The sequence below is a fragment of the Charadrius vociferus genome, unplaced genomic scaffold, assembly GCF_000708025.1.
Source record: "Charadrius vociferus isolate BGI_N301 unplaced genomic scaffold, ASM70802v2 scaffold1038, whole genome shotgun sequence".
In the NCBI taxonomy this organism is placed as follows: domain Eukaryota; kingdom Metazoa; phylum Chordata; class Aves; order Charadriiformes; family Charadriidae; genus Charadrius; species Charadrius vociferus.
Window position 1 is genome coordinate 453,614 of NW_009649630.1, and position 23,554 is coordinate 477,167.

At 39.4% G+C, this 23,554-nt stretch overlaps 1 protein-coding gene across 1 annotated transcript; it reads left to right on the forward strand.

Annotated features, from left to right (window-relative positions):
• The first annotated feature begins 719 nt into the window (after positions 1-719).
• Positions 720-22,927, forward strand: PDSS1 (prenyl (decaprenyl) diphosphate synthase, subunit 1). Its single transcript, XM_009890561.1, has 10 exons — positions 720-784; positions 1,917-2,040; positions 2,379-2,509; positions 9,493-9,634; positions 10,428-10,539; positions 10,628-10,737; positions 17,710-17,790; positions 17,948-18,061; positions 21,580-21,660; positions 22,424-22,927. Exons 1-10 carry the CDS (start codon positions 720-722, stop codon positions 22,562-22,564), a joined length of 1,101 nt encoding a protein of 366 aa, XP_009888863.1. The 3' UTR covers positions 22,565-22,927.
• The last annotated feature ends 627 nt before the right edge of the window (positions 22,928-23,554 follow it).

The following is a 23,554-nucleotide window of genomic DNA, read 5'->3' on the forward strand; positions in this document are numbered from 1 at the left end:
GCACCTGAGTCAGTGTGCACTCCAGGGCAGGGCTGGGTAGATCCTGGCAGTGATACCAGGAGTGGAACAAGAGGTGTGTTTCCTTTCTCAGCCTGTATCTGCTGGAATCGTGTACCTGGGACTGCGCCTTCTCCCAGGCACGTGGGCTCGGTCTGCAGGAAGAGATCGTTGGAGAGATTGCTAGGTTTGCAAGTTAGGTTCTTGACATCTAGCAGGGAAGATGTATGTGCAGGTGTAAATTATCATAAGCAAGCTGAATTAAAAGTGCTTCAGGGGAAAACAAGGACATATTCTTCTTGTGTTAGTGTAGTAGTGTATGGAAAGAACTCTTGACCTTTTATCTGTGCGTTGACTGGTGCAATCCAGATTTATCTGCAAGACAGGGAACGTTTGAAAATTGCACCTTTCACGAGTGCAAAAGCAGAGTTTCGTTAGAGCAGTTCTGGGAAGTTAACTGATATGCCTTCTGGGCTGGTCCTGCGAGGGGAGAAAGTCCAACACTCCTGAGCGGAATAGTCAGTTTAAGTCAGAAGCTAATGTACATATTGGCAGTTATGTCTCACGTGATATGGAGGGAGATTATGAGACTCCCTTTGCTGCTGGATTGTTAAAATGGAGAAGTAGAACAGTGCTGATGAACAGACATTTGTCTTTTGTAATCACATGTTATCCGTCAGTTTAAAGTTCTATTAAATTAACCCTGATTTTTCTTTGTGCAGATGTGTCACTTTACCCAAAGAAGTTCAACTTTGTCATTTCAAAAAATATGTAATATATTTTGGCGGTAAGTTGGAGATTCATATTGTTGTGTAATGGGTAAAGACGTAGTTATTGGATGAACTGGGTAGTTACACCTGTGAGCTGTAAACTTTGAAAATAAGGGGTTATTTGCTCTACTGCATGCTTGGATAACTCTGTGTAGACTGCTGCTGTGGTGCTGAGTTTGAATCTAAGTCCTCCATCCTGGAGAGCAATGGGCAAAGCAAGAATGCCCCAAGAAAACCCATAGGGTTCACTTTGAAAAAGGAAATATAGTAAGAGGCATAAACTTGAACTCCAGGGAACATAAAAGTCAGGCCTAAGCCTAATGCATCTTAATGCACCCAGGTGGAGCTTTCACCCTGTACTGATGAATTTCAATAGCATTATCATGCTACCTGGAAGTATTGATTTAGTTTCTAATGTATAATGTAGCTGGGTGTGCAAAGGAGAATTTTCAGATCCAAGTCAGGAATATTTTTCCAAGACTACACAGGACAGGGAGAAAAGTAACAGAATAATTGTGTTACTGGAAGATGAATACTGCATCTCCAAATGTGTGCTATACCATCAATAGTGTATTCAAAAGGAATACATTGAGAGCAATCATAGAATAGGTTGGAAAGGACCTTGAAGATCAACAAGTTCCACCCCCCCTGCCATGGGCAGGGACACCTCCCACTAGACCAGGTTGCCCAAGGCCACGTCCAGCCTGGCCTTGAACACTTCCAGGGATGGGGCCTCAACAACCTCTCTGGGCAACCTGTGCCAGTGTCTTACAACCCTCAAAGTAAAAAGTTTCGTCCTAATGTAGTTTTATGTAATTTTAGTTATTAGCAATGTAGGTTTTGTGTCTCAGAAGACTTCTGTAATCTATTGGGGGAGGGGGTGGTTATTGCTTGACAAATGCTGTACTTTGCCAGCTCCTAAAAGTCTATGATCATTAATACATAGCTGTGCTTTCCTTACACCTTATTAGCTGGCTGAAAAGAGTGTTTTGATGCCTTCTGCTTCTGTTTTAGCCATTTGGTTACATTTTGTGTGAGGGGAGAGGCGAAGGAGGAGGAAGAGGAGGAAATGCTTTGAAATGTTTCTCTTTGGGGAATCAGGGAAGGCGCTTTTAACAACGTCACTCTCTTGAAAAATACTGTCACCAGGTTTCATCATACAAGTACATCCCACTTGTGCAGCTGCAGTAAGACAGTTAGTGATGAAAAATACCAAGACCCTTTTCAACTTGGTAGAAAAGACTTGAAGAATCTATATGAAGATATTAAAAAGGTAAGGGATTTTGGTCACTATTCTGGGATGTTCTGATGATTCTGGTTTTAATAGCAACTGTTGCTTTGGAAGATAGTTATTGAAAGTATATTCTTTATGAACAGCTGTCTGAAACTTAAACTGAAGGCAAAGAGAAGTATTTCTACATATCTTACAGAACCAGAATGCATTTTTTTTTCTCCTGATTTACAGTGCTGGAATACATCATTTATGTTTCAGATTACTCATAGTAATTTAAAAAATAACTTCAGGTTACATAGGCATGAATACAGTTTTGCTTACACTAAACGGATTGGCTTTGTGACTTTTATGCAGATATGTTCTTTTCCTTTTTATAGGAATTACTTGTATCTACAGCAGAACTTAAAGAAATGTGTGATTATTACTTTGATGGGAAAGGAAAGGCCTTTCGACCAATGATTGTGGTGCTAATGGCAAGGGCTTGCAACATTCACCATAATAATTCCAGGTGAGTCAGTCACTTTTAGATAAGTGGACATATATCATACTTGAAATTTAGCATTCTTGTGTTCCCAAAAAATATGTCTATATGAAAATAAAAAGCTCCACAGTAAAATCTGACTTTAAGTTCCATCATGAACCTGTATTTTTGTAGTTAGCAGTGCAAAAGCAACTACTGGGTATATTACGTGCTTCCATGTGTAAGATTGTAGACTATACTGCAGTTATAACTGGTGATGGATAAACAATGTTGTCAAATTCTTATATTTGTAAGGCTTTTAGTCAATTTTAACTTCTTACATAAATGCTTTATTAGAACCTTTAATGCTATATGAACTTAATTAAAACTATATGAACTTAATTAAAAGTATTTTTCATTTGTAACCGCTCTGTAGCTCCTGAACTCTTGTCACAGGTAAGAACTTTGCTGCAAGAAGAGACTTTCATAGCTTTTTTTTGTAATTATGCAGAAAAGCCATTAAGCAGGTAGTATAGTTATATTCAAAGCTGTGAGGCATTCAAAACAGATTTTTTTAGCCTCTCTAGGTGCAAGTTTCTACACTTTAATGTAAGATCCTAAGCTTAGAGCTGGATTAATCCTCATGTTTTTCAAGTTACTTGTCTTTTGAAAGCAGTTTTAACTGAGCTGAACGTCATGCTTGCCCTGTACTCTCTGTCAGTCCTTGCTCTGGCTGGTGGCAAACGCTTCTCTCCAAATGTTCCTGTTGGTTATTAGGTTAGCATTTTGAGGAAAGATGTTGGCTGGAGCGTTCTCTCCCCTCCAGCTATGCTTCCAGTCTCCCCTTGTATAGAATTTCAAATATGAAATCTTTAGTCCTTTGCCAGAAGAGTTTCTAGACTAATTTATCAGTCCTAAGGGATTTTTCTCAGCCCTCGCATAATTTTTTCCTTAGCAGTAGGTTAATGCCTTGTTGGACTTGATTTCTACCTCAGAGCATGGCATATACTTTGCTGCTTGATATGGCACCTCTCCTGGTATGCCCCCTCCTATGTGAATGTAATTTTGAAGGAGAAAGCAAAACCTAGTTGGCAGTGTCATGTCCTGCGTGCGCCCATTCCTCTTGTTTTAGGAAAACATTGTCCAGGATTAATGAACTTCACTCCAGCCTGATTCTGTTCTCCATCCAGTACTGCTCCTTGTCTTTGTCTTAGAGGCAGCAAAAGGAACAATATCTGTTGTGAAACTCCTCAAGGATGTCCTTTGTCACTGATTGGCTAAATATTTTCATAAGTGATCTTGACATGAAAAGTGATGAGTGTGATGATGGCACTTCCTGATGACAAAATCATTGTTGATGACTGGCCATCCATGATGGAATGAAAGGAAGCACAATAAACCAAAAATTTCTGGTTGAGCTTGGAGGCTTATGGGTGTTCTGTCAGGGCATAACCCAAATGTGATTTGCAGCCACATTCTCTATGAAAAACCTTAAGGTAATCCTACCATGCATCAACCATGATATATCCAGTTCAGCTACAGGAGTGCCGATACCCTTGTATATCACGCTTTGTGAAATCATCAGCATGTCTAATCCTCATGTTCAAAACAAGATAAGTCCAGCTAGCTTCAGGGATGGACTGAAAAGATAATCAGGGAGAACAAAGGACTTGTGGTTTACAAATTTATCAGGAACAGCATTGAAAGAGATATTTAAGACAAAGGAAGAAGTTGCTAAGAGTGTGGGAACTTCGGAGGAGACTTTTAACAACTGGGGCAGTGAGTCTTTTGGAGCATCGTTCTCATCAGAATAACAGGAAAATTAGTTTTATCTCATTCTAGTGTGTAGCATGAGAAGCTTATGAATGAAATTATGTAGTTTACATGCAATACTGAGAAGTCAGGAACTGATGTCATATAGTGTAGGAGGTGAGCAGTGAATCAAAGACAAGAAGTAGCTGTAGAAGGAACTGAACTTGCCTTTATATGGTCAAAGCCTATTTGCTGTCTTTCGACATATGTATATGCTCATGGACATATTCTTTTCCATGTGTTATGCTGTCTTGAAACCATCAGGACCAGTTTTGAGAACTGCCCTATGCCAGTGAGAAAGCGTGATCTCAGAGTTGATAGAGTCATAGAATGGTTTGGGTTGAAAGAGACCTTGAAGATCATCTAGTTCCAACCCCCCTGCCATGGGTAGTGACACCTCCCACTAGACCAGGTTGCCCAAAGCCCCATCCAGCCTGGCCTTGAACTTGAGTTCAAGTGCCACATATGCCTGAGGCAAATGTTTGCTTCACAGTAGCCAACCCTCAGCATAAGCGCTCTGATTTATAGATACCCATGTCATTTGGCAGCTTTTGTACATCTGTTGCAGCTTTTGTCAGCACCTCCAAACTATGTTTGATGTTTAAAAGCCTCCTCATTAGTCTGAATGTTCCTTGTATAAGGACAGACTGAGTCACTGTCTCTGTCATGTTGTTTTTAGGATGAAATTCTGAGTAGGGAGAACAGAAATGTTTCAGCAAAGGAAGCTAATGAATTCCCAGGATATTTACCTTCCTCTTCTCTGCTTCGTGCCACTTTTCTCTAAGCCTATGATTGTAATTAAAATTCACATATGTTTATACAAGTCTTCAGTGTTTTTGTTTCATGCATGATAAGGGTTGGGTAGGCCATGCCGAAAGAATACATTTTCATATTGTGCATTTCCGCTTGCTGTGAGTTAAGTTTTATGGGCATTTTCTTCTCTTTTGCTTTTAAGCTCCTTGAAGCAGGCTGTGTTACACATGCTTTGTGTATATATACACTTCCCGTTCACACTGATACTGTTGCTTCTTAAAGCAGCATGGCTTCTAGGTGGCAAATTGTTCTTTCAACTTTTTACTGTTTGTGAGGAAAATTGTATATGCAGAGAAGGAAACCCTGCATATTTGTAACTCTGCTACTTTGCTATAGACCTGAGGGGAAGAAAATATTTGCTTTCCTTCTGCTTCTCCCAACATTTTTTTTAAGATGTTTTCCTCTTTCAACTTGTCATTTCCCTTAAAGCATTTTATCGTTCTTTTCCTCAGTTAATATTGATTCTTCTCCCAGACTTGTTTTTATTTGTTGAAGCTTTGGTTCCCACACATGTAATCAAAGATACTGGCCACAACATCAGTAGACTTGTGGGCTGAGCCAATATCCTTGGCTCTTCATCCCTAGAATTTTTGTTATTCTGCCTCTGGGGTTTGTGTTACTGATGTTGGTTCTGCTTCAACTCGCTGCCGTTCTTAACTGTCATATAACTTGCTGGACCCGGCATGCTTTTGCCTGTTTTTTAATTTGTTCAGTGTCCCTGCCCCCTTCCCCCCCTTCTTTTCTTTTGTGCAATACTAGTAAAAAAGGTAATGCTCTTCCTTGTTTGGCTGCTAAAATAACAGGACACAACTTTGTAAGGTTATAGGTCCTGATCTTACAAGGCAGTCCACAGAGACCTCTTTGTCCTCACAGAACCCCACCAGAATAGCTGAGACTTCTCAAGTGACTGGAGGGGAACACCCAGGTAGCTCTCTTTATGGATTAGGTGACATGATCGTTTATGTTTAGATTTAAGGAAAGCTAGGTATTTAGAATGCCCTCAGCAGGTTAACTGTCTTTCTAGAGTGAAGTCACTTTGTTGTAGTCATAATAAGGAGAATGACAGTTGTATAAAGAATGTGAACAATTATCAAAAAGATAAATGTCCGAAGCATTCAAATTGTTCTCTGCTGGTATGTTGTTGTTTTTTTTTCCCCTTGAAGTGTCAGAAGTCCAACCCTGAGTCCTTAGGTCACTTGAGCAAAGGCTTTTTGCTCTATGATAGGAACTTAACTTTGTGCAAGAGTGAGAATTGTTGTAAAGAGTTTAAGCTGAGGTCATATAAACCCTCAATTTCACACATCCTCTGGCATTTCTTCACATACCTGTGTGCAAAATTTCACAGAATTATCACTTAGCCTGACTGGACATAATGTTTCTGTTTAGGGTGTATTCTCCAGAGGTGTTTGCAAATAGGAATTTTTATTTCTATTTCTGCAACCAAAATGAGAGAGACAAGTAAGAGAAAGCCAAAGAAGTACAGAGACATCTCAATAGAGAAAATAGTGAGCACAAAAGATTTAGGGGGAAGAAGAGAAATAAATCCATGATAGTAGTGCAGGAAATACTTAAATATAATGACCTGGCTAAACTAAATAGAGTATTTCCTAAAGATATGAGGACCTGCCAGCTACCTTAGTCCTCTTTCTTTCACTTCTCCAAACCATGGTTGCCAGGTGCCTGTACTGTATGCTGGTTTTCAGCTGTTCTGTAATTTGCTTCCATGTTAACACATCCATTCTCTATGCTTCCCCTAGTTTGCAGTGCCCTTCCATGTCACAGACTGTTTGAAATGTTTGTTTCTTTCAGCCACTTGGTCGTAACAGAAATTTTGCAAGTTCTTTTGCATGTCTCCTGTCTTTAAACTGGCAATATTTACTTACTGGCAAACATTGCAAAGCTCTTTGTTGCAGAGTATAAATACTGTTTTGTGTTGTTTTGAGTTTTCCCCTCCTTTTTTTCCTTTTTTTTTTTTTTTTGAAGAGGGATATTTGGAGGGACAGGTGTGTCTGGGTTGTTTTTTTTTTAACCTGTAATATCAGCCTTGGCCTTCCTTGTACAGTGTACCTGAAAGAAGTTCTGTAATGGAAAAGACCTCAGGGTACTGTAGGTCTGGAAGAGCTTATGACAGAATCAAGCAGAGGGTCCTAGTGAAAAATAGAACATGATCAAGGACTTAAAAATTAATATAACGCATGTGTAAAAAGATAAACTTACAGTTGTATTAAAATTCTGTGTAAATATATATAATCTTGGGGTGCCTTTACTTTGAGAATGACTTAAAAATGGCATCTTTCCACTTACTGGACTTGTGGGGACCCAGTTACCTATTGACTTGAGTTACTGCTACTTTTTGCTTTTGTTTTGCAGGCGACGCAGAATGAAAAATTGCAGGGAATGAGAAGGATCCTGTTTCTTGTGTGTTTTCCCTAAAATAGGCATGCTCTGATTCAGAATTACTCTCACAAGATGTTTTCAGGGAACCATTGCAAATTTTTTTGCCAGCGATGGGAAGAACCTTGCTTGAGACCTTGCAGAAATAGTAGTTTAAAAAACACCTTTCAGGTTAAATCATCACATTTGATATAACATTCTGTAAACCAAAGACATGAACCATGAGCAGTCCTATGCCATTTTTAGTCATTGTCAGAGATGAAATGCACTATAATGCAGAACTTTTCAAAACCTGCTTTTGAAATGTCTGTTCTTGTGCTGTCTTCATACTACTGAAAGATTTTGGTGTGTCAGTGAGTGTTGCCATTTACTGCTACTTCCCAGCAGGAAGTCCAGTCTGCTGACATAATTAATGAAAAAGGGAGTCCCCAAAAGGAGACCAGTGCATGAAAGAGGCTGGAGACCTTTACAGTTTTTTGAAGGTAAGTTCTCCTACTTAGTACCAATAGTTTATTTTGGAAAACTACTTACACTGAACTAGCATGTGACTAAATTACTAGTCCACGGTAAAACTTACCTTCAAACAACCGTGAAGGTTTCCAGCTCTTATTTTCTGTTGTTTGAAAGCCACATTTTCACAGCCTATGAGCCACACATCCTGCTATTGTTCAGGATGTAGAACTCCCACTGACAGCAATGCAGAGTTCTGCACAGAGGTAGGTGTCAGAACGCAGTGTTATGTCAGCAGACTGCAAGATGTTCTTTCATTTTGTGATTAATCACTAGATTTTAGTAGACATAGGCTATTAAAAGATTTTAAATTCCCTTCAGCTGAGCTGAAATTATTATCTTCTGTTTCTCTCAGTTCTTTTTATGTTCTGCTGGAAAATAGTGTGCTTTATTATCTGTATACCAGAAGTAAGGTATCTATATATCAGAAGTAATTTTTTCTTTTGGTTTTTTTTGGGGGGGGTTATTGGCTTAGTTTTTTTTTTTCTTTAGTTTGTTTTTTTTTTTTAATGTTAACGTGGGCTTGTTACAGCTGTAAGGCAAGGCTGAATGGGATAGCCATTTCTGGGATCCTGCATGCAACCCACGATGAAAACAGGGAGAAAAAGAGAAAAAGATAGATACTAGAACAAGGCAGTGGCAGTTGGATACTAGCATAGATGGTCCTTTGTGTGAGCTAGGTTGGCTCTTTTATGTTCATTTTCCCAACTTTGTTCCCTAGATAATTGCTTCTATGTTCTTCCATTACCTTCTTTTCACCTAGTTTAAAAAATGAAGTAGGTGTGAACTACTGAGGGTTGAATCATCAGTGTTAGATCTTCCCAAAGGCTGAATTTCAGTTAAGTGTTACTTACTTAGTGTTTACAGTCCTAAAGTGATTGCAATATAATTCAGTTAATTCCTCAGGCTTTTGAAGAACCTCTGAGGTCTTAAGGTAATCAGATAACATAAAGGATAAAATCTATGCGTTATTTCTTTCAAATGTAGAATACAGGTTTCTGTGCCTGCTGATCTCTCCAGCTTTCAGAGTTAGCCAGCTTTGGAGAGTTTGTGATGCTTTGTCTTACAGGTAGAGCAGCAGGGAGATAAGGAAATCTTAAAACTCATTTACAAAGCTACCTGGCATTCTTTTTTCTGCTGTTTTCCAGATTTCCATCTCCTTGGAACCAGGCATCCTTGATGCTGCGCTGTTTATTGCAGTCTGGATTTAGAGGGATTAGAGTCAATAAATCAGGAGTTTTGCAGTACTGTTAATGCAGCAAGGCAGGAACAGCCCTAATAAGGATGGAGACATCCCATTGCACTTACCGTACTAACGTGATCTTACTTTTCTCTTGTCTTCCTAATTCCAGGTTTGGAAGATGGGGTTCAGACCATGGAAAAGCTACAACAGCTGTTTTCAGAGAAATATTTTTTGTTTGGTTTTAGTAGAGGTTTATTTTAGTGCATTGCAGCACATATAATTGATTTAATTATTTGACTATTCTTGTTTTTTATTTTAGGGAGGTGCAAGCAAGCCAACGCTCTGTGGCCATAATTGCTGAGATGATCCACACAGCTAGCCTAGTTCATGATGATGTTATTGATGATGCAAATTCTCGCAGAGGAAAAATGACAGTCAATCAAATCTGGGGAGAGAGGAAGGTGAGTTTGCTATTATGTCCAAGACTTGCCTTTGAATTTTAGCAGAGCACAAATACCTAGGGCTTTTGTCACATTACTATCCCTAGGCACAGTCTTGGGGTATGCCAGAAAAAGTATGAAGAGGTGTGCACAGGTTGTGGGTAAGACAAATGTGTGTTCCTTTTCTGAACTGTTGGAAGCATTGGATAATGTATGATTGTGTGATTTTTTATTTTTTTTTTACTGATTTTGTGTTCCCTATGCTGTTCTCTGCAGTGTTGTTGGAATACTTTGAACTTGTACCTCATCCAGAACATTATATGTCACTCTGATTCAGTAGTAAACACAAAAAGGTTTTCAGTCAGCATGAACATTTTTTTGAGAGAGGTGTTTCTTCATAGACCATTAAAAGTAAGGTCTTCACTAGAAAATGCAAGGAGGGAAGTATACTGCTGACGCATCAGAACTTAACATGGCAATTCAGAGCTAACGGGGCATAACAGTCACAACAGAATGGGCAAATAGAGAGGTAATGTTCAAAAAAAGTTCAGGCAAACACGTATGCAGATATCGCATACAGGGAGGACAGTGCTTATATAGAAAATTATAAACGGCACTGTAAGATAAGGATTCAAAAATGGTTCAGATTTTAATATTTGGTCATCTTCTGTTTTCTCTATTACAATGAGGTATGTGTGCTTCATGTAGGAAAATTATGTGATGTGAGTACACTTGACAAATAAAGGAAATTGTATTGTCTGTACTGACACTGGCAGGAAAAGACTTAAAAGATCATTTTTTTTTTTATTCTTAGGCTGTTTTAGCTGGTGATTTCATCCTCTCAGCTGCTTCTGTAGCTTTAGCACGAATTGGAAACACTACTATCATCTCTGTTCTAACTCAGGTGATTGAAGATCTGGTGCGTGGTAAGGTCTTTTTCTATTTTTATCTTCAGATTTGCTTGCCTAAGCAGTAAACCCACAAATAAAAACTCCCATCTGTGCAACTTTTCAGGTGAATTCCTCCAGTTGGGTTCCAAGGAAAATGAGAATGAGAGATTTGCTCACTACCTCGAGAAGACTTTTAAGAAGACTGCGAGTCTTATAGCAAACAGTTGTAAAGCAGTATGTACGTCTGTCTCTTCTAAAATTAACATACCACACTGTAAGCTTCACAGCTAAACTCCTAGTTATTGCTGTTTTCTCTGGAGACCCTCCAAAGCAAACCCTTTAAATGGTATTCTGCCAGAATGTGAATGGGTTTGAGACTGTGCGTTTTATCACAGGTCAGCTGTGTAGCCTTCAATATTGGTTTTCACTTTTCTTTTCTGTTCATACACAGATTTATTGTCATCCTCACTTGAATCAAAATAAGGTTCACAGTGGCAGCCTTTAATTTATGAAATTCTGCAACTTTGAGACAGTGATTTTAATCTCGGTTGATAATTCTTGAGCCTAGAATTTAAGTCGTCTTTGATGTCTGGTCCCACTCAGCACCAAGGAGCGGGACCTTAAATGATAACAGTGGGAGGAAAAAAACCTCATTGTGCATACTCAACATTACATTGTAAAAGGACAGAAGCATGTACTTCTTGATTTGTCCGGGGTTTCTAATTATCTATTGCTATATCGAACCCTATCTGTCACTCAGTTCTGTTACTTAATTACAAAAAGATCTGATTCAAGATGATGTTCCTATTCAAAAACCATGTAGTGCAGAAAATGGAGAAGGTAGGCAATAATCTCACCCCAAAAAAGAGTTATAATTTTTATTTATTTTTTTTATTAAAGGCAGTATAGCTGGTGTATGCTATAGCAAGAGGAAGTTCTAAGATAATTAAACTAAAAATCTGCTAGTGTTAGTCATCCTCCTTTGTTCTCAGAGAACTGGTACGCTTGTGTGGTAGACAGGAGTTGAAAATTGCTTAAATCAAAAGGATTATATGGAATGAGAGACACAGATTTTGTGGGGAAGGAAAATTTCTTTCGTTCCAGTTGGAGGAAAGAAATTTAGTCTTCTGGATTGCTTGTATTAGTGGCAATATGACCTTGACAAGAATTTCCCTTTGCAAGTCTTAATTTATATTAGTGGGCAATTGGACTAGTAAGGAGTATCACGTTATTCTGCTGCCCCAACAAAAACATTCAAGATTTTATATTCACTTTGACAGTCTCCCTAAAAGAACTTTCACAGATAGAAAAAGAAATCACCTTCCCGCTGGGTGTATTCTCCTTATAAATGTGCTGTTTTGAGGCTTTTTCCTTTTTATAACTCGCAAGAGTTAAGGATTTAAGCACTTCCTTCCAGATTGTGTCTGTGATGCTGGTGAAGGGGGTGTTTGGCTGCTTTTCTTCTACTGGTTGTCTTGAGTTGTTCCATTGCCGAATTGCTGGAATTTTATATGCAGTAAAATTTGCATTATAAAGGAAAAATGAGAGAGGTCTGTCTTTATGGCAAAACCATGCTTATTGCACACAGTAGCAATGGCTTGTATGTATATGTCCCCCTCAGTTTCTTTCTGCATGGATTAGGAGAACTCTATTGATAGCAGTGAAAGGGGGATTTTTTTGGTTTAGCATTTGGGTTTTGGGGGGGGGGGGGGAGGGATTGTTGGGGTTTTTTTTTGTTTAGATGGTTTTGGTCACTAAGGAAAAGCATGGGATCAGAAGGGAGTTCTGTTTTCTTCAGTGGAAAAGCTAAGCAGGATCATCAGTTCTGGCTTGAAATAAAATTCAGTTGGGGAATCAAGAGTATTCACATCTTGTTTTTGGGGACAAAGCTAAGGAGAGAGATTATTGGTTTTCAGAACATCAGTTACAACCAGGCTACTGTGTCATTAGAAGCAGTTCAGTTCCTGTTAATGATCGGAAAAAACAGTGATTTCTTTCTGTGCATAAGTAAGATAAAAGTATTAACTGGAAAGATGATGTCAAGTTCAGGTGGCATCTTAGAACTCTACAGTGCCATGCCTTAGAGATGGAAGAGTAGCGTATTCCTGGTAAAATGTCTAAACAAGATAATAGTGTCTGTCAACACTGGTCTAGTCACTGTATTAGGTACCTTCTGCATTGCCAAAGCGTTACTGCATTTACATGAAAAACCCTTTAGGTTAGCAAAACATTTTTTTTTCTATGGACAAAACAGTCTGTTCAAGATGTTAGAGCCATCCCAGTCTCCAGTTTATTTCTACAATAGTTCTGCATAGGGGAATGTTACCAAAGTTGCAGTCAAAGTAATACATTGCAAAAGGAAATGGTGGCAGATGGCCCAGAGGGTCACTGAATCCTTAGTTACTAAAAGGCATTTTTCAGAGAAACATGAGAGGTGACTTTAGTTCAAGAATTCAGAAACAATAAAGCTGAAGTGGAATTTCTATTAGTCATCAGGCAAGCTGGAGATGGCAAAATAAGCTGAGCAGGTTCTGTCTTTTTTTATCCTGCTGTAATGTGAATTCCTAACCCTTATAAAGCTGTTTATATTTTGCACAGCATACTTTCAGAAGAGGGATTAAATCATGTTTATTTTGAGATAAGTGTAAAGTTGCACTAGAGATTCTTGTTTTCTCTATTACGAGAAAGCATGCAGCCTCCTCGGGTAAGGCAAGGTCTGTGTTGGGACTGAAGAAAACGAATAGTCTGCAGCTCTGGATCTACCTGTGAGCTCCTGCTTGAACTAGTTCATAGTTTGGTGTGTGCACAGGGCTCCGTCAGAAAAACCTACCAGTGTGCGGTACTGGTGTCTAGGAAAATAAGACCTCTGACCCCCAGCAGCAAAATTGATCTCCCCAGCCCAACCAGGCATGCAGACTACAATGAAGTCCAATGACAACCTTCTAGTACTTAAAGGGGGCCTACAGGAGACCTGGGGAAGGACTTTCTACTAGGGCATGTAGTGATAGGACGACGGGGGATGGCTTTGAACTGGCAGAGGGCAGGTTTAGATTAAACATTAGGAAGAAATTTTTCACTTTGAGGGTGGTGAGGCACTGGCATAGGCTGCCCAGAGAAGTTGTTGAGGCCCCATCCCTGGAGGTGTTCAAGGCCAGGCTGGATGGGGCTTTGAGCAACCTGGTCTAGTGGGAGGTGTCCCTGCCTATGGCAGGGGGGTTGGAACGAGACGATCTTCAAGGTCCCTTCCAAACTAAACCATTCGATGATTCTATGACAGATGTAGGGTAATAGCATCAGTAGCATTAGCTATTATGGTCAGCCAGTAAATTTCCTTATTTGTTGTTTAAAATACAGTAACTCATTTGGGGGTATTTCTTCTTCATAATGTTTACTATGAAAAAGATGAGCGTAACTGTATCACAGATATTCAGGCAGATAACCTTCACTTCTGTAAAAGTACAGTTCTTAAACAATTACTTGGCTAACATGTTGAAATACTAGTTACTTGAGTAAAGGTCAAATGCATGAAAATGCAGATTCAGGACAAGATAGTTATCTGCTGGTTGTGGGAGCTTCTGCTGGGTAGACATCTTCCTCTCCCAGGTAGGCCTTCATAACCCCCTTCCCAAGAGCAGTTACCAAAAAAGGTTTGAAGAGCCTGGAGGAAAAGTCAGCAGTGTGCCCTGCAGCAGTGGATGAGCACATACTGGGCTGCATCGCTACCGGCTTAGCCAGCACATCGAGGGAAGCACCTGTTTTCCTCTATTTAGCACATGTGAGACCTCAAGGCTGTGCTCCCTCATGCAAGACAGACATCACATTGTGGAGTGAGTTCAGTGAAGCCACCATGATGGCTGGGGGCTGGAGCTGGTTTGAGTCTGGAGTAGAGAAGGCTAAGGGGGAAGCCTTTTGCTGTCTCCAGCTATGTAATGGGAGGGCACAGAGAGGATGGAGAGATGTGCAGTGAAAGGACAAGTTGTACCATGGAAAAATTCAATGAGGTATTATGAAAAATTTCTCCATGAGGTTGGTCAAACGCTGGAACAGGTTGCCCAGACAGTGTGTGGGATCTTCATCCTTGGAGATGCTCAGAACTCAACTGGACACAGCCCTGAGCAACCTGATCTAGCTGTAAAGTAAGATCTGCTTTGAGCAGATGACTGGACCAAATAACTTCCAGAGTTCTCTTCCAACCTAAATTATGCTGTGGTTCCACTGGAAAGAGGAACAGTGCTCCTGCCTGGAAAAACAGCAGTGGATGAGCCACGAATAAGAAGGCAGGATCCTGACTGCTTCAGGAGATGGGCATGGAGGAGAAAGGGAAGATTTTAGAGCCTTTTACTTTCAATGGTGTCCACAAATCTAGGAGTGTGAGAGCAAAGATCTCTTGTACTGTTTCTCCAAGCACATCCCTGGCCAGCAGCAGCTTTACCTCTCTGACGTGCAGGGCACTGGTACAGATGTGCAAGTGCTTTGAACTCCAGCTGCTGTATTCTCACATGATAAATAACAGAGCAGGATGTAATTACTCAGAGCTGATGATAGAATATTTTATGGATGTGAAATTCAGTGAAGAGGCAAGATGGGTTTATAGTCTTTCATGTAGTGTAAAATAATAGAAACAATTTTTTATTTTAAAAATTGTGTTTGAAATAATGCCAAGCAGATTGACTTGCTGTACTGAATTCAAAGAACCTTTCTAAAGAATTTGTTCCACTTGGTATTAGGAAGGATTTTTCATCAGGATTTAGTGGAGGACAAGTCTGAATTCTTGCACAATTAAATTTGTAATCAACCGGTCATATCAGAGGAGCTATAGGATGTTTTCAAAGGGTGAGCTTTATCATTTAAACTTACATCATTATATTGACATTATTACCCTGATTTGTATTTGTAAATGTATGCTATTATCCCAGTATGGCTTCTGTTAAACTCCATCCCTCTGAGTGACAGGCTGACTGGGACAAGGCTGCCTGCCTGCATCCCAGTGAGCATCCAGATGGGGGCAATAATCCACAAGAGCAATTTGAGAAATTAGCTCCTGAAGGAACTCCCGAGTAGACAAGACCCTGTCATGTTGCAGGTTTACGATGTTGTCATGGTCAGAGAGTTGCTTACTTTAAGTGTGATAGGCATCTCAATCTCCTGGATTTTTTAATATTTTTTTGTCTTCAGAAATGTTTGTACCTTGAATAGGAGCTATGAAGGTCTTCTCTTGCAAAGACACAAGAATTAATTTTGCATTGATGAATTTTTCTTGTGTTACATCCTGTAACTCACACTTCTGTTTTTTAAATGTACATATACTGCAGTGATTCTTTAAATAGGTGATGTCTGTGTCCCCAGAAAACTGTCCACCTACAGGAATAGCTCTGCTCTGACCTTTCAGATGGGAAAGCTCTTCTCTTGACACGGCACTTCCTCTCCCCATCTACCAACTTGTGCCCACTTGGGTCCTTAGCCATTAACCAGGATTTTCTCACTGTTCTGCTGAATTCTGTATTTTAATTCTTCACATGAAATGTCATGGTAGGTAAGGATTTCATTGAAACAGGGTAGATGCAGTCCCCCGGTCTTGCTGATATTATCTGATTTGCGTTACAGAAGCAACCAAAAGTTTGCTAGGCATGGTGCAGCCGTAGATGATGTTAGCTCTTTGGGGCAAATACTGCTATTTAAGAGACAAGCATCAAAAGGAGGATAAAAGGGCAAAATGTTATAGTTTGATAGTTCCTAGCAACTTCTATGCAAGTATCTCATATTTGCAGTTCATTCTGTTTTAATAGCCTTCAGGATTTGGTATGATTAGATGTAAGTAGTATTATTTTCCTGCTATACTATTCTCCTCTTTTAAATAAAATTGAGAAACGTGAGATGCTGTTAATGCCTCAGGCATCCCGATTCCTCCGAGTTTTAACTATTATCTACAGATGCAGGTTGTGACTGGGAAGTGTTCTGATGCTCAGTTACGAAATGCATTAATGCATGAAATAGTCTCTACTGTTGTGCGAGTTGCATCGCATTTCTTAGGATATAATCTTTCTTATTTCCATCTTCATGTTCACCTTCAAAATTTCTACTGGACTCGCTTTTAGTTTGGGGTTGTTTTTCAGTTGGGTTTTTTAAATGATCCTACCTTACATAGTCTTAAAGAGGAATTTGTATATATATACACATATTTTTAAGTTGTGTGGTTTTCCTAGCATGTATTTTTAGTCTTACATTTAGTAAAATGTATCTTTACTCCTTCCATTAGTCACAGCAGATTTAGAATGTCCGCTGTAAACCAGGATGAGGTTTTGCCCCCTGTTTCTAATTGCTTTATTGAAGGCTGAAATAAATCTGAGTATTTAAATGTAACCAACCTCATTTTGCAAAGTGTATAATCAATACATAAATGCAAAAGCATAAGTGCCCTTACTTTGAGGCAAGATATTAATTCTCAAATCTTAGTTTGTGTCCCCTATTTTAGCTTTGTGGGGTTTATTCAGCAAAACTTCTGTCTCTCAGTCGATTCCTATATCTGTACTCAATTAAAATGTTTTACTTGATAATCTCACTTTAGGGATACGTACGTCTACCTTGGTGTACTTTCTTCATTCACTGTCTTTTCTTTGCCACTAATTATCCCTTGATACCTTTGTCTGCAAGCTAATTAGCTCATCTTCCTGAGCAATTCAGTTATAGTTAACATCACCCTTAAAAATAATCTTCCTTACCTCAGCTGTCCCTCCTATACTGGGTACAACACATTCAGTTTTGTGCATCTTTTATGAGGCATGTGATGTCCATTTATCTGTTGTCTGACCTCCAGTTATCCCCTGGCTGATGTATATACGTAACAGATTTAATTCCCCTGTCACTGGACTGTATATGACTACTAGCCTGCATGTGCAGTGCATCCACAGTTCTCTCTTCAACCTTGCATTATAATTTTGAAGTCTGATAAATATTTAATAAAGCTAATCTCTTTCCAGACTTGAATATATTTTTAATACTGCACTGCTGTTCAGCCGTGTTTTCTAACAAGCTTGGCTATTTGTGTGTATCTGTGAACAGAGATAAGCAAGAATGTGCTACCGAGTCAGCTTTTTTCCCTTTCCCAGATCCCTGCTGTCTGTGCTTGCTGTGTCACACCTATGGTCAGAGACTGAAAGCGGATGCTAACTAAAGCTTTCTATTTACTTGGGTTTCTTTTCTTTTCAGGTTTCAATTCTAGGCTGCCCTGATCCCAAAGTTCATGAGATTGCGTACCAGTATGGAAAAAATGTTGGCATAGCTTTTCAGGTAGTGCTTTTGTTGAAGTAAAGGGAATCTAAAAACTGCCTTAGAAATCAAAGTGGGCTGTCTTAATCAGTCTTCTCATAACAAGGATTATTCTGTATTTAATTCTCGTTAAAAAAAATAAAGTTTTTTAAAAATCCGTATTTTTCTCCCTTTCTAGCTAATAGATGATGTGCTGGATTTTACATCGTGTGCTGACCGTCTGGGGAAACCAACAGCAGCAGATCTCAAGCTTGGATTAGCCACAGGCCCTGTCTTATTTGCTTGTCGACAGGTAAGTCAACAGAAATCTGTTTCCCCAAAACAAAAAGTGTACACTGCTCTTTATAGCGCACATGGAGGTGCAGCTCAAACACATCAAGTCTACAGCGTAAGTAATGAGCACGGCCTGGGCATGTGTGGAAAATCGGTGCCTTCAAGATCAGCTGGATTTAGTATGCACACACATTCTTTCAGACTGAGAAACACATTCCTGCACGAGTCCTCTTACCATTAGACCCTTGTATCAAAAGCAGCGCTAGTCTTTTGCTGCCCCAGTTCAAGTGCTTAACCTTCGCAAAGGGGCAGGTATTCAGAGAGTTTTTTGCATGTTTTTCTGCAGGCTCTTTCTTCCTTGCTTCTTGCTTGTGTTCTTTCCCGAGATATCTTGTTCTCCCCAGGCTTGACCATGTATGTAGGCTTCTTGACAAGTTCTGGGCTTTGTATCCATCCTGGGGCCAAGAACTTAAATCTCTGCCTAGCTTTTAGGTGGGCACTTCTATTTACTGGATTTGATCTGATCATCTCTTTGCCTGCAAGTCTTACCCAGTCACAAACATGGGAAGCTTTCCCTTCTGAAGGTAAATGAGTTTGGATAAGAGAAAAAGGAGTATCATAAATAAAATAAGCTTAAAATCAGTCAAGATTTTTAGTGATTTAAAAGGTATTTGGAGGAATACAAGGAAAACAGAAGTGCCAGCAGCACCAAAAGAAACATTAAAATTGGTGCTAATCCATAAAAGGGGAAGAAACATGTTTAATGCGCCTCGCTCAAGCTTCTGGTTCACCTGAGGAAAGAAGATTTGGGACTTAGAAAGCAGTCCTTCCTACCAAACTGCACAGCATGATACAAAAACTGGCACAACTAGTTGCAGTAGGGGTGTAGTCTGTGATCTCTCATTGGAATTGCTCAGAGCTTGACATGGGAAAAGTTTTAAATTGTTTTAAAAAATACAACTTTATGACATTTACTTCCCCCTCTTTCTTAAAGAGCATGGGGTGGGGGGAGGTGGAACATATGCATATGTTTGTTTCCTCATCCTTTGGGCATTTACAGGACACCTGTCTCAGGAACGACAGGAAAGCAGAGAGTATCAGCCACTTAAGAATGCAGACGAATGCGTGCTGAGAACAACCTCCTCCATGTTCTCAGTTCCTCCCCGCAGAATCATCTGGGGGATTCACAAACTTGTTCTTGAATCATTATTGTTGATTAGCTGCAGGATCTTGTTAGTCACCAGCAACTGGAGTTGTCTAAAGAACAGTGAGAGAGTCAGGTACAGAAAGAGGATGCGATTGTTAAATGTTGTTTGTGTGTTGAATGGCTACTTGTAGAGAGAAAGAAGGACGTGTTGCAAATACTTCTGGTTTTGGCAGAGAATGGATGACGCCGGTTGTCTTGTAGGTGTTGAATATTCCATTTTTTTTAAATTAAAACTATTCTTTTATTCATTTGTTTGGGTTGGCTGTCTCCGACTTTCAACTTCATCTATCATTTAATTAGCTTTATAAGATAAATGAGTTCATAGTATGGAAATACAAGAAAAGAAAATCTGTCAGTTCTATTTTAAAATCTTACTTGTTCTTTGTAGGTCAGTTTTAAACGCCTTTCCTCATTTATATCTTTGATAGTTGGGAAGTGTATGTTTTTGCATTGAAAGATAACTTGACCATCTTGCAAAGTTTCCCTTGTTAACCGGAAGGTTTCTTTGCTGAAAATTTCCTGATGTTTTCAAGAAACTGGAAGAACAGCACTACAGACTTAAGTGATATATAAACAAAGTATAAGTGCTAAAAAAATTTGGAGCTTCAACAGACACTTATCTGTGCTGCTACTAAAAGATGTTTTATCTATTTGTATCTGAGAATAAAAACTCCTCGCCCAGGACTTGAAGATAGTCCAAAATGTAATTGTTAGCTATAGGCTGTCTTTTCTCATGAAATAAATTAATATTACTGCTATCCTGCATATCCTGTAATGTATCTGGTAATCCTCATGTTGTCTTCTTGACAAACATAGTTTAGTTTTTAATGTGCTCCGAAGCTGCAGTGACAGCCGCCTTTTCTTCTTGTCCTCTCCCCTCTCTCTGAAATACATCTTTGTGCATTAGAATACTAAGGAGAGGCCTTTATACAAGAAATGTTTAGCTTTATGTGAGACCTATTTACTCAGTATTTAAAGTCAGTTCACTCAGTAAAAAAAAACACAGAACCCTTCTTTTTTTAAGGAAATACACTAGTATACGGTAAGTCTAAAGCCACTCTTAAACTAGTACAGCTGAAGAATGAGGGTTTATTTTTATTATAAGCATTCCCATCAAATGCTTATGTACAGCCCGTTAAATCTGCAGAACTGTTAATAACAGCATTGCATTACAGGTTTGGGGATTTTTATATCCTTTAGTGCTTAAAAAAGTGAAAGCATGTGCATCCTATATCATTGTAAATAGGAATAATATGAAAATGGATTATATGAACATTGCAATTAAATTGTCATTACATGGGAAGAAAGCTAGACCTACAGAAAGCCAAGTATGAGTCACCAATAAACTTCTAAATGTACCTTCCAAGAAGACTACCTATGAGGAAGAGGGAAATGTCACAACAATGAAGGATGCTACATGTTTGTTCCCTAACAAGTTTGTAGATCCACAGTTTCAGGACCAACGGTGTGCAAGGAAAGCAGATCATTGCTTACAATAAAGTAATCTTTAGTTGACTGTAACCCTTTCAGACAAGATGAACAAACACCTCTTTCCTTTAAAAATAATTATTCTGCAGGGTAGCTGCCTTGAGTTGTGGCCTTTGTTTGTTAAGGACCAGCTTTTTCTGTCTGAAGAAAGTGCCTGCATGTTTATATAAGTGATGTAGTGACTTTCTCAGACAACTGACTTTAGTTATCTACCTGATATGTAGGGAATTGAGTGTACAGTACTAACTACAAATTCTACGTGACTGAAAATAAGATATGTTACAGTCGTCATTTTTCTCTTCTAAAAAGCTGTTCCGAGCTTTCCAGAGACAGAGCCTGTGTATATAAAATACCAGAGCAATGGAAAGTGTAAGTAGACGTAACAGTCAAAAGTATCATGAGGGGTTTTACAGGTTGAATACAGATACAACAAACCTCCTGGGTTCTCTGTTGTACATGTGGGGGAAGAGGTGCTTCTTCTAGGTGTGCCAACACTAACCATCGCTTGTGATGTAAGAATACCTTAACCAGATTATACAGCAGGAAGCAGCCACATCAGGAATTACCGCACTGCATCATCTGCTCAACACAGTGCAATGGCAGGTGCTGACTTTTGCTACCAACAGCCAACACAGCCAGACAGTTTAAGTTTTAGATGCTTGGGTTGTGCTATCCTACAGTCTTACGCAGATTGCAGGTATTACCCTGTAGCTATACCTGTAGTAACAACAGTGGCAGGGGGAAGAGGTCTGTACTTTGGTTTCTTTTTGACCTTAGCATGACAGACAGCTAAACGGGAAACAACTCATAAGCGGTACAAAACCTTCTTCCTTTGTGCTTAGTTTCCAGAAATGAATGCTATGATAATGAGACGATTCAGTAAGCCAGGAGACGTTGAACGTGCTCGGAAATACGTGTTGCAGGTAGGACTGATACCAAATATTTCATTCCTGAAGTGCTGTCCCTGCTTAAGTCAGTCTGAAATTCATTGCCTCTGAAGTAAAATAGCAGGGCGGCATTTTCAAGTACATGTGAAGTATCATGCTCTGTACAATACCAAGTTAGGACACTTCAGCTGTCTTACTGGCACAGTGTTTCAGCAGAAATGCTGGGTACTGAAGAGCTCCCCCCCCCCTTTTTTTTTCTTTCCAGTAGCATAAAATCCACATAATAAAAGTAAAAAGCTCATGCTTGAACTCAGTTCCTTCAGCTGAAGAGTAGCTGTATCCAACAACTGGTGGAAGCGGCACATAATTACCAGTCTTGTAACTGCAGTGCGCGTTCCATATCAGTTTTAATCGACTCTGGTCTGAAAAGACTGAATAACTCTATGCAAAATTAATACTCCTTTTTTTCAGGATAGCACGCTCTTTTTGTACATCTTTATTTAGGGCAGGAGGGGAGGGGGTTAAACCATTAGTTTTTAATCCTACCGAATAGTATGTTATTAATACCAGTGTTGTTTTGTAAGTATAGTTAAGTTTAGCATGGATGAGTTTTAGTAGTTTGACACTTTGAGGAAGAGATGTAGGATTCAATGAATACAGAATGAATCCTCTTCAGAACATAATTAAGTGTTCAGGGTACTTACTGACCTTAAAACTTCCCCGCTGTAACTGGAAGAGGCAAAAGGCAGGAGGGAGGCTGACCAGTTATCCATTACCTTTAACTGTCTTCTTACATAAGAGTGATGGCGTGCAGCAGACAACCTACCTCGCCCAGCGCTACTGCCATGAAGCTACGCGAGAGATCAGTAAACTACGGCCATCCCCTGAAAGAGAAGCCCTCATTCAGCTGACGGAAATGGTACTCATGCGAGACAAGTGAGAGAACTCCTTCCGCTCGTTCTGGCAGCTACTTACCAGACTGTGCCTAAATTTACTTCAAAAGTTATCTGCTTCCAACACAGGCTACCAAAAATTATTTTTTTAAAAAACTTTTTTTTTTTGAAGTTCTACTTTTTTTTTAAATACAAAAGTTTAAAGTGTTTTATTGTGGGAAGCCATACAATTCAGAGCAAATCAACCTGTGCTGTACAATTGTTTTAGTGGGGCCTATTAATTGTGGGGGGTGGGGAAGATGTTTACATGTTGATGCACAAAGGCCACAATGAGAATAAATATAAATCAGTGTATGAGAACTCCAGTTGTGCCAAATTTCAATGGTTCACACTAATAAACAGAGCATGCTATCTGGTATTACTATCTGGTAAACTCCTGTGAAGAGAGATGGTTTGAATGCTTTCCTGGTTGTTAAACTACAGAAGTGCCTGGAATTGTATATATGTAGATTTTAATTGGTTATATACGTCAACGAGAAGTTTTCCATTTGTAATGAAATACAGGTATGCTATTGGTTGCTACTTGATAGCAGTTAACAAGATGCAGAATTTGAGACTGCTACAGTTATGAATATGAAAGGCTTAGTATTTCTAACTCACACTAAAAATGAATTGATTCAACTCCAGCTTCAACTCCATCGCCTTACACCACTTATTTATAGAGTATATTCAATACCCTCCTAGAAGTCTGCTCTGAAGTCCAAGACACATTCCTCTTACAGTAATTATCCAGTACTACCACATTCCTTTTCAGGTTATTTAAGCCACAGAGTTTGTAGAACAGGGAAGTCCGTCATCTCTAACTATCTCTGCCTGGGATCCCTTAACACAATGGCTGAGTTCCTGTTGTGTGCGTTCCCCCTTTGTCATATCTTGAGGACAGCCTGCCGTCTCTGCTCAGCTGGGCACACCACCGAGCCAGATACTGAGAAATGTCAGTTACAGATGGTGTCCAACTGACTGCATCTCGAGAACTA

Coding starts and splice junctions, on each gene's coding strand:
- PDSS1 (XM_009890561.1), top strand. CDS start 720: ATGTGTCACTTTACCCAAAGAAGTTCAACTTTGTCATTTCAAAAAATA. Junction 9,635..10,427: donor AAATCTGGGGAGAGAGGAAG/GTGAGTTTGCTA, acceptor TTTTATTCTTAG/GCTGTTTTAGCTGGTGATTT. Junction 17,791..17,947: donor ATGTTGGCATAGCTTTTCAG/GTAGTGCTTTTG, acceptor CTCCCTTTCTAG/CTAATAGATGATGTGCTGGA.